The sequence below is a fragment of the Erithacus rubecula genome, assembly GCF_903797595.1.
Source record: "Erithacus rubecula genome assembly, chromosome: 24".
NCBI classification, from domain to species: domain Eukaryota; kingdom Metazoa; phylum Chordata; class Aves; order Passeriformes; family Muscicapidae; genus Erithacus; species Erithacus rubecula.
Genome location: NC_136676.1, coordinates 1,059,025 through 1,069,869, shown reverse-complemented (window position 1 = coordinate 1,069,869; position 10,845 = coordinate 1,059,025). Strand labels below are relative to the sequence as shown.

Sequence of the window (10,845 nt, the reverse complement as noted above, 5' to 3'; positions counted from 1 at the left end):
GGGATTGGATGGGAATGGGCAAGAATGAGCTGGATATGGAATGGGAATGGGCAGGAATGGGAATTGGGAATGGATGAGGATGCGAATGGGAATGGGAATGAGCTAGGAATGGGAATGGGGAATGGGGAATGGGAATGAACTGGGTATGGAATGGGAATAAGCAGGGGATGGGCAGGAATGGGAATGGGAATAGGAATGAGCAGGAGCGGGACAATCCTGGTGAGAATCCCCCTGCAGAGCTGCCCCAGCCCTGTCCCAGCACAGGCAGGAGCTGGAGCTGCTGCAGCCAGGCCAGAGGAGGCTGCAGGGTGATCAGAGGCTGGAGCAGCTCTGCTGGGAGAGCTGGGAATGTTCACCTGGAGAAGAAAAGCTCCAGGGAGCTGGGGAGGGACAGAGGACAAGGGAGGGAGGGACTGGACACAGGGGATGGCTTCCAACTAGAGAGGGACAATTTAGATCGGGATATTTGGGATAAATCCTTCTTGTGAGGGGGGAAGGGGCTGAGATGGAATTCCCAGAGCAGCTGTGGCTGCCCCTGGATCCCTGGAAGTGTCCAAGGCCGGGCTGGACAGGGCTGGGAGTTAACTGGGACAGTGGAATGTGTCCCTGGCACTGGGAATGGCTGAGCTTGAAGATTCCTCCATCCCAACCATTCCATAATTCCATGATTCTGTAATTTCATAATTCCATTATTGCATAATTTCATAATTCCATGATTCTGTAATTTCATAATTCCATTATTGCATAATTTCATAATTCCATGATTCTGTAATTTCATGATTCCGTAATTCCGCCATTCCCCGTTTCCCCGATTCCATGTGTGCTTTCCCCACCTGGATCTCGGCACCGGAGCCCCACCCGCCCCCATTCCCCACCAGTTTAACCAGTCCAGCGTTCTCGCAGCGCTGGGAGAGCCCCGCAGAGCCCCCGCAGCCGCAGCCCGGATTTATTCGCACCGCAGGCGCTCGGAGGGGACAGGAGGGGACAGGAGGGGACAGGAGGGGACAGGAGGGGCCGGCGCCACCTCAGGGCACCACGTTCCACCATTTGAAGGCGAGGGGCTTGCGGCGCACGTTGGTGCCGCAGTGCACGTCCCCCGACAGCACGTGGTAGGAGAAGAAATCGTCGATGAAGGTGCAGGAGAGGCCGAGCGGCTCCAGCAGCTCCCGCACGCGCTGCTCCAGGCAGCAGCGCCCGCCCACCACGGGCCCGAAGGGCTTGGGGATGCCCAGGTGCCGGCCCAGCACCAGCATGTTCACCTGCAGCAGGCGGGCATTCGGCACCGAGCGGCGCCGGGACATCGGGGACATCCCGGGGACATCCCGGCCCGGGGACATCCCGGCCCGGATCCTGAACCAGATCCCACCCCGAGAAATCCGGGCCCGAGGCAATCCTGGCCCGGATCCCGCCCCGAGGAAATTCCAGTCCCGATCCCATCCCAGGGAAATCCCGGTCCCACTTCCATCCCAAAGATAATCCCAACCCCGATGCCATCAGGGAACATCCTGGCCCCGATCCCGCTCCGGGGACATTCCGGCCCCAGTCCTGGCGCAGATCCCGTTCCAGTGAAATCCCGGCCCCAGTCCCGGCCCTGATCTCGCTCTAGGGAATATCCCAGCCCCGATCCTACCACAGGGCAATCCTGGCCCTGACCCTGCCCCAGGGAAATCCTGGCCCTGGTTCCATCCCAGGGACAAGCCCAACCCTGATCTCACTCCAGGGACATCCCGGCCCCAATCCCACTCCAGGGACATCCCAGGCCCAACCCTGCCCCGGGGTCATCCCATCCCTGATCCCATCCCAGTCCCATCCCAGTGAGGTCAGGGGTGCCCTACCATGTCCGGGAAGAAGGCCTGGGCCCCCGAGGTGGAGTCACCCTGGAAGAGCTGCGGGATGTCCAGGATGTCCTGCTCGGCCAGGCCCAAAGAGCGCTTCAGGATGTCCCTGTTCCAGCTGATGCAGCTCTGGGAGCCGGGGGAGAGAGGGGCAGTGAGAGAGGGAGGGAGGGACAGGGAGAAGGACAGTGGGATGGGGAGATGGATGGATGAATGGATGGATGGGGGGATGAATGGGGGGATGGATGGATGGATGGGGGAATGGAGGACAGAGGGACAGGGGACAAAGGACGTGGACGGAGTGATGGGTCAGTGCCTCCTGCTCCTGCCCTCACCTGGGCGTAATCATTGAACTTGCGGAGCTCCTCGTTAGTCAGGATCTCGTTGATGGTCGTCTTGGGCACCCTGTCCAGTCCTGCCAGGACAGAGCCAGGCTGGAATTCTGCCCCAGCTCAGCCAGGATGAGACTCCTGCTCCATCCCAGCCAGGTAATCCAATCGTGCAGTTTTTAATTAACTCATTAACTCTGCTCCATTGTGCCCCTACTCCCCAGCTGGCTTTCAGGGTCCACCCACCTCCCTCACACAAAGTGCAGGAAAAGGGGAACACAAACGCAGGGAGCGCCATTGCCGTGCTGCCCTACCCTGGAACATGGGTGCCTCGCCGTACCCCTCCTCCTGCTTCTCCTTCAGCAGCTGGTAGCAGGCGCTGGGGCTGGCCAGCAGCAGCCGGAATCCCTGCGGGGCAGGACCAGCTGGGGGATGGCTCTGGGGGTCCCATCCTGCCTTTTCCCACTCCCAGCATCTGCTACCTTCCGGTCGGGCGCGGGGACAAAGCTCAGGAACTCGTCCACGTGCCCGACGAGGAGCCAGTCCGAGAAGAGCTCCACGGGCGCCTGCACCTTCTGTGCCACCAGGAAATCCCGCACAGCCTTGGCCATCCTGCGGCCACCCAGCCTGGGGGAGTACTGCCGGTTTGGGGGAGCAGGAAATCCTCTTTTGGGGTTTTCCTGCTCCCACCCAGCCTGGGGGTACACCAGGGGTTTGAGGTGGCTGGGAAATCCTCTTTTTGGGGTTTTGCTGCTCTCGCCTCACCTGGGGAAGCTGCTGCCGATCAGGATGCGCCCCAAGGGATACTCCTTGCCTCGCACCGTCACGGGCGGGCTCACCTCCAAATTCCCAAAGGAATCCAGGCTGGAAGAGCCCTCTGGAGCCTGCCGGGCCACGTAGCCAAAATCAGGGCCCTGGATGGGGCAAAAGGAGGAGAAAATGGTTTTTAAAAATGCAGCTGTCAGCGCTGCACCCTCAAATCCTCTGAGCTGGAGCTTCCCATCACGAAAATGCAGGAAATAAAGGGATCTATCCCAGTTTTTAAAGGGATGTATCCCAATTTTTAAAGGGATTTATCCCCATTTTTAAAGAGATGTACCCAAGTTTTAGAGGGATGTATCCCAGTTTTTTAAGGGATGGATCCCCATTTTTAAAGGGATGGATCCCCATTATTAAAGGTACGTATCCCAATTTTTAGAGGGATGTATTCCAGTTTTTTAAGGGATGTATCCCAATTTTTAGGGGGTTGCCAAGCCAGGCAAAGCAGGAGGAAGGGGCTGGATACCAGGATGCTCCTGATGGGAAAATCCTTCAGGCCAAGGTCCCGGGGAGAGTCGAAGACCACGGGGAAAGTTTTGTAGGGGGCTTGGATGTAGCCAAACTCGATCTCATCCTGGAGAAGGGATGGAGACTTTTGGGAACCGCCCCGGCGCCGCTGCGGCGCGGGGGGGCCGCGCCCGCCCTGCTCCCACCTGGATCCAGCGGTCCTGGCGGTTCTGCGGCGCCGGGCACACGGTCAGCGGGCACGACACCCGCTCTGCCAGCGCGCCCACGGCCGCCACGAACTCCTCATTGCCGTCCACGCTGCGGAGACACGGGAGGGTCGGGGTTGGGAGCGGGGCCGGCAGCCAGCGGGGCGGGGACAGCCCGCACACACCTGCACACAAACACCTCGAGCGGCGCCGCCGTGTTGGGCGTCATGATCCAGGGAGCCACGCGGAAAACCACCGAGTCCGTGAAGATGGGCGCCTCCAGGAGGCCCTGGGGTGGAGGGAATGGAGTTTGGGGTCTGCCCCAGCTCCCCCAGGAGGGAAACATTGAGGGAAAAGAGGGAAAATGGTTCTTGGATGGTGGGGATGGGGTTTGGGTTCTGTCCCCACTGTCCAGCTCCACCAGGAGGGAAAATTTGAGGGAAAAGTTGGCAAATGGTTCTTGGATCATAGGGATGGAGTTTGGGATCTACCCCAACCCCCCAGGAGGGAAAATTTGAGGGAAAAGTGGGAAAACGGTTCTTGGATCATGGGGATAGAGTTTGGGATCTGTCCCTACTGTCCCAGCCCACTCAGGAGGGAAAAATTGAGAAAAAGTGAGAAAATGGTTCTTGGATCATGGGGATGGAGTTTGGGATCTATCCCCACTGTCCCAGCCCTACCAGGAGGGAAAAGTGGGAAAATGGTTCTTGGATCACGTGGATGGAGTTCCAAAATGTGAAACATGTTGGATGCTCTTCCAACAGAGTGTGGATGCTGTTCCAACAGAGATGGAGTTTGGGATCCATCCCTGCTGTTCCACTCCCCCTGGGATGGTGGGGATGGAGTTTGGGATCCATCCCAGCCCCCCGTGCCCCCCAGACCTTCTCAGGGCTCTCGAGCAGGGTGACGTGCAGGGACACGAGGCCGGGGAAGGCCACGTCGGGGAAGGCCAGCGCCTCCACGTAGAACACGCTCTCGTGGCAGTGCCGGCTCGGCTGCACGCTGTAGGCCAGCTTGGGGCCCCCCAGGACGTGCCTGAACTTCTCCAGCTCCCCACTGCCTGCGGGACACGGACACCTCAAACCCCAAACCTGCAGCGTCCCAAACCCACCCCACGGACACCTCAAACCCCAAACCCGCAGCGTCCCAAACCCACCCCATGGACACCTCAAACCCCAAACCTGCAACGTCCCCAAACCCACTCCATGGACACCTCAAACCCCAAACCTGCAGCGTCCCAAACCCACCCCATGGACACCTCAAACCCCAAACCCACAGTGTTCCCAAACCCATCCCATGGACACCTCAAACCCCAAATCTGCAGCGTCCCCAAACCCACCCCATGGACACCTCAAACCCCAAACCCGCTCAGGTCTGCCGATCGTGCTGTGGGGCCGTGGAGAAGCAGCACAAGGATTGGGGTTGATCCTTATGAGCCACAGGGGTCTGTGCCCCCCAAATCCCCCCAAATCCCTCAAATCCCGGGCGCTCACTGCCGCCGTAGAAAACGCGGATTTTGTCGGCGTCGGCGAAATCCACGTGGAGCAGCAGGCGGTGCCCGGTGAAGATGGGGCGGGGCCCGCGCGTCCTCAGCACCAGCTGAGCCATGTCCTGCAGGTCTGCAGAGGGGAGAACTCAGGGAAAAGGGGGAAAAACAAGGGAAAAGGGGAAACCAGGGAAAAGGGGGAAACCAGGGAAAAGGGGAAACCAGGGAAAAGGGGGAAACCAGGGAAAAGGGGAAACCAGGGAAAAGGGGGAACCAGGGAAAAGGAAAAAAACCAGGGAAAAGGGGGAACCAGGGAAAAGGAAAAAAACAGGGAAAAGGGGGAACCAGGGAAAAGGGGAAAAACTAGGGAAAAGGGGAAACCAGGGAAAAGGGGAAACCAGGAAAAAGGGGAAACCAGGGAAAAGGGGGGAATTACAGGTTCTGGACTGGGGTAGGGAGGGAAAATTGAGGGAAAAGTGGGGCGAAAATGGAAAATTGGGGTCCTGGGTTGTGGAAGAAAGGGAAAATTGAGGGAAAAGTGGAAGAATGGGGGTCCTGAGCTGCGGTAGGGAGGGAAAATTGAGGGAAAACTGGGAAAATTTGGGTTTCTGATCTGGGATAGGGAGGGAAAATTGGGGTGAAAGTGGCAAAATTGGAGTTGTGGGCTGTGGTAGAAAGGAGATGGGGGAAAAGTGGGAAAACGGAGGGAAAAGGGGGAAAATGCAGGAAAGGAGGGGGAAACTCAGGGAAACGGCGGGAAACTCAAGGAAAAGTGGGGAAATTGGAGTTCTGGGCTGTGGTAGAAAGGGAAAACGGAGGAGAAAGTGGGAAAAGGGGAGGCAAGCAGGAGATGTGTGTGGGCACCGTTGTAGGAGAGCACGGCGCTGTCCTCGCTGTCGAGGTGCTCGGCCGCGGCGTCATCACGGTCGCAGTTGACGAGCAGCACGGCCCCGTGGCCATCGGGGCCCCACGTCCAGCTGGTCTGGGGGACACGGAGGGGCCAGGGGGTCAGCCAGGAATTCCCAATCCCATCAGGATCTGGGGTTCAGCTGGGAATTGCCAATCCCATCAGGATCCGGGGTTCAGATGGGAATTCCCAATCCCTTTGGGATCTGGGGGTCAGCCAGGAATTCCCAATTCCATCAGGATCCAGGGATGCAGTTGGGAATTGTCGATCCCATCAGGATCTGGGGTCAGTCAGAAATTCCCAATCCCATCAGGATCTGGGGTTCAGTTGGGAATTCCCAATTCCATTAGGATCTGGGGTTCAGCTGGGAATTCTCAATCACATTGGGATCTGGGTTTCAGTTGGGAATTCCCAATCCCATCAGATTCTGGGGGCTCATCCCAATCCCATTAGGATCCAGGGATGCAGTTGGGAATTGTCGATCCCATCAGGATCTGGGGTCAGCCAGAAATGCCCAATCCCATCAGGATCTGGGGTTCAGTTGGGAATTCCCAATCTCATCAGGATCCAAGGATGCAGTTGGGAATTGTCGATCCCATCAGGATCTGGGGTCAGCCAGAAATTCCCAATCCCATCAGGATCTGGGGTTCAGTTGGGAATTCGCAATCCCATTAGGATCTGGGGTTCAGCTGGGAATTCTCAATCACATTGGGATCTGGGTTTCAGTTGGGAATTCCCAATCCCATCAGATTCTGGGGGCTCATCCGGGAATTCCCAATCCCATTAGGATCTGGGGTTCAATTAGGAATTCCCAATCCCATCAGGATCTGGGGTTCAATTGGGAATTCCCAATCCCATTAGGATCTGGGGTTCAATTGGGAATTCCCAATCCCATTAGGATCTGGGGTCAGTCAGAAATTCCCAATCCCATCAGGATCTGGGGTTCAATTGGGAATTCCCAATCCCATCAGGATCTGGGGGCTCATCCAGGCATTCCCACCCCACGCTGGTTCCTGGCCCCTCTGGTACCTTGTCCAGCAGTGTCCGGCTCACGGCCCCACTGCGGTTGACGTCAGCGTCCAGTGACACCTCTGTGGGACAGGGATGAGATGGGAAAGGGGGAAATCCCGGGAATGGGGTTCAAGAATGGGGGTGGGGCTGTTCCCCCCTTACCCACACAGGTGAGGTAGAGCAGAGCCCGGCCCACGGGAACCCCGCCGTCCTCACGGAAATAGGAAATCCTGACCTGCAGCAAGGAGCGGGGCTGGAATGCTGGGATCCAGCAGGAACCCCAGGATCCAGCAAGAATCCCAGGATCCAGCAGGAACCCCAGGATCCAGCAGGAATCCCAGGATCCAGCAGGAATCTCAGCACTCAGCAGGAATCCCAGGACTCAGCAGGAACCCCAGGATCCAGCAGGAATCCCAGGATCTAGCAGGAACCCCAGGATCCAGCAGGAATCCCAGCACTCAGCAGGAACCCCAGGATCCAGCAGGAATCCCAGGATCCAGCAGGAACCCCAGGATCCAGCAGGAATCCCAGGATCCAGCAGGAATCCCAGGATCCAGCAGGAATCCCAGCACTCAGCAGGAATCCCAACACCCATCCTGGCAATGGTGGCAATGCCAGGATCCAGCCAGATCCATCTCCCACCTTCTCGTCGCCCACATCCTTGCTGGGAGCGTCCATGGCCAGCAGCAGCTCGGGGCTGGGGGTCAGGGGCCAGCGAGTGACACTCGAGGGCAACTTCACACTCTGGGTCTCGTGCACCAGCCAGAGCCTCACCCCCGGCGTGGCCTGAGCCTGGAAGGACGCAGCGCCCCGCGGAGCCGAGCTGGGAACGGCAGGGACAGGGGTCAGCACCCCGGGAATGGTGAGGGGACAATGGGGGGACAGGGGTCAGCACCCCGGGAATGGTGAGGGGACAATGGCCAGGGACAGGGGTCAGCACCCCGGGAATGGTGAGGGGACAATGGTGGGACAGGGGTCAGCACCCCGGGAATGGTGAGGGGACAATGGTCAGCACCCGGGAATGGTGAGGGGACAATGGGGGGACAGGGGTCAGCACCCCGGGAATGGTGAGGGGACAATGGCCAGGGACAGGGGTCAGCACCCCGGGAATGGTGAGGGGACAATGGAGGGACAGGGGTCAGCACCCCAGGAATGGTGAGGGGACGATGGGGGGACAGGGGTCAGCACCCTGGGAATGGTGAGGGGACAATGAGGGGACAGGGGTCAGCACCCCGGGAATGGCCAGGGATAACAGGAATTCTGCCAGGAGTGAGGGGGAAATTCAAATATTCCTGGGAAATGCAACTTCAGCAAGAACTGGGAATGTGGAATTGTGATAAAACCTTCAAAAGGAAAAAACTCTGAAATTTCAAATTGCAACAAATCCAGAAAAACATGATTTCAACAAGTCCTGCCATGAGGAATTGGGATTAAACCTGCAATGGGAACAAATCCTGGGGTTTGGAATATCAATGAGCCCTGGGAAATTCAAATTATCCCAGAAAATGTGATTTCAGAAAGGGCTGAGATACGAGATTCTGGTAAACCCTTCAAAATGAAATCCTGAAATTTTGAATATCAACAGGTCCTGGAAATGCAAATACTCCTGGAAAATGAGATTTCAGCAAGGGCTGTGATGTGGAATTGAGATAAATCCTTCAATGGGAAAAAGTCCTGCAATTTAGAATGACAACAAGAGTTGCAAAATGCAATAAATCCTGGGCAATGCAGCTGCAATAAATCCTGCAATATTCAGTAGCAGGAGATCCTGCAGTGTGGAACAAATCCTGAAATGCTGAACATCAACAAGTCCTAAAAATTGCAAATAATCCTGCAAAGTGAGACTGCAGCAAGCCCCGAGATATGAAATTGGAATAAAATCTTTAATATGAACAAATCCTGCAATTTAAAAAATTTAGACTAGCAATAAATCATTGGAAATGCAAATAATCCTGGAAAATGTGAAGGGAAGAAGTGCTGCGATGTGAAACTGATAAATCCTTCAATGTGGAACAAATCCTGAAATTTGGAATTGTGAGAAGTCCTGAAAAATGGAAATAATCCTGGAAAGTGCAACTGCAGCAAACCCTGATATATGGAATATGAAATATTTATTTCAATATGGAATCTTTAAAACGCACAAATTTTGAAAATTTAGACTAGCAATAAATCATTGGAAATGCAAATAATCCTGGAAAAACGCGAAGGCAACAAGTGCTGCTTTGCACCTGGGAATAAACGGGAATGGATCCCACAAAAATAGCTGCAGGAATCCCTCAGAAACCCCAAATCCGGGGATATTCCAGGTGCAAAGCTCACCTGGGAATAAACGGGAATAAATTGGAATGAATCCCACAAAAATAACCACAGGAATCCCTCAAAAACCCCAAATTCGGGGATATTCCAGGTGCAAAACTCACCTGGGAATAAACGGGAATAAACGGGAATAAACGGGAATAAACGGGAATAGATCCCACAAAAATAACCACAGGAATCCCTCAGAAACCCCAAATCCGGGGATATTCCAGGTGCAAAACTCACCTGGGAATAAAAGGGAATAAATGGGAATAAATCCCACAAAAATACCCGGAGGAATCCCTCAAAAACCCCAAATCCGGGGATAAACCCCGCGGGGCTCCAGCGGCAGCGCGGGCGGGACCCGGGCTCGGTGCGCTCCTCCCGGGCGGGATTTGGGGCAGGGTCTCCCCAAAATCGGCGTTTCTCGAGCGCAGCTCGGTGCAGCCGCGGCTCCGTGCCCGGGGAAGGCGGAAAATCCAAGCCCGGGGCAGCGGGAGGGACGGGAAGTGAACCCCGAGCGGGGATCGGGGAGCAAAATCCCGAGGGAGAGCGCCGGGAGCGGGCCGGGGCCGGGGGGTTCGCTCTTCACCTTACCCTGAAAGGGGGAATGCTCCTTATTTATTGATTGCTGATTTCTTAGTTCTGATTTATTATTCATTATTTTTAAATTATTTCTTGTTTCTAATTTCTTATTTATTTTCGATCTCTGATTTCTTGTTTCTGTCTTGTTTTTGACTTCTGATTTCATCCCGGCGGGATGTGGAGCGCAGCATGAAAACCCCAAAAAGAGCTTGTGGCGCCCCATAACTGGCAAAATCCCTCTGGGAATGCTGCGGTCAGGGTTGGAGCGTCTGTGGGGGATGGACACGGGGATGAACAGTGGGATGGACACTGGGATGGATAGTGGGAAGCGACAGCAGGAAGGGACAGCGGGATGGACAGTGGGATGGACAGTGGGATGGACAGCGGGAAGGAACAGCGAGAAGGGACACCGGGAATCCCACCCCTCACCCCTCCCGGGCCAGCATCCCCTGGGCAAAGCTCCCGGCGCAGCAGCATCGCCCCCGCCCCACCGCGCGCTATTTTCGGGCTCCGGTTAATGGGATCAAGGGGGAAAGCGGCTTTGTGCCCCGCGCTCACCCGCACACGTCCAGGGCCAGCTCGGTGCCCAGCACGCAGACGGTGCTGGCGGGGCGCTGCGTGGACAGCTGGACACGGCGCTGCTGCGCCATCGCCGCCGGCCCGGGCACCCTCGGGTGCCGCGCCCGCCGCCCGCCGGGGATTTATAAAGCCGGGCTGCTGGGAGGGGATCAGCCCAAGACCGGCCTAATCCCACCTCCGGGCTGGGTGTGCGCGGTCCGAGGGGCGAAGAGGCCCGGGACAGCCGCGGGATGTCCGGGGGGGCTCGGGCAGCACAAAGGGGCGCGGGGGGAGCGGTCAGCGCCCGGCCCACGCCGTGAAATATTCACCGCGACACCCGAGCCGCGCTGGGCCAGCGCCAGCGCCG

The 10,845-nt window shown here is 56.9% G+C and overlaps 1 protein-coding gene across 1 annotated transcript; it reads right to left on the bottom strand.

Moving 5' to 3' along the window:
- Nucleotides 1-775: 775 nt before the first annotated feature.
- LOC306811925 (protein-arginine deiminase type-3-like) lies at nt 776-10,845 on the bottom strand. Its single transcript, XM_079326052.1, has 16 exons — nt 10,479-10,845; nt 7,683-7,863; nt 7,203-7,275; nt 7,059-7,120; nt 5,987-6,104; nt 5,130-5,255; nt 4,518-4,696; nt 3,822-3,925; nt 3,637-3,748; nt 3,450-3,557; nt 2,930-3,078; nt 2,647-2,791; nt 2,479-2,572; nt 2,171-2,250; nt 1,836-1,964; nt 776-1,259 (listed from the first exon to the last, which is right to left on the bottom strand). Exons 1-16 carry the CDS (start codon nt 10,568-10,570, stop codon nt 1,026-1,028), a joined length of 1,986 nt encoding a protein of 661 aa, XP_079182178.1. The 5' UTR covers nt 10,571-10,845; the 3' UTR covers nt 776-1,025.

Bases quoted from the DNA above. Each gene is read 5' to 3' on its own strand.
- LOC306811925 (XM_079326052.1), bottom strand. From the start codon at position 10,570: ATGGCGCAGCAGCGCCGTGTCCAGCTGTCCACGCAGCGCCCCGCCAGC. The intron at 3,926-4,517 runs GTCTGGGGGGCA...CCTCCACCCCAG, and splicing joins TGCTCGAGAGCCCTGAGAAG to GGCCTCCTGGAGGCGCCCAT. The intron at 1,260-1,835 runs GTAGGGCACCCC...CGCCTGCTGCAG, and splicing joins AGGCCTTCTTCCCGGACATG to GTGAACATGCTGGTGCTGGG.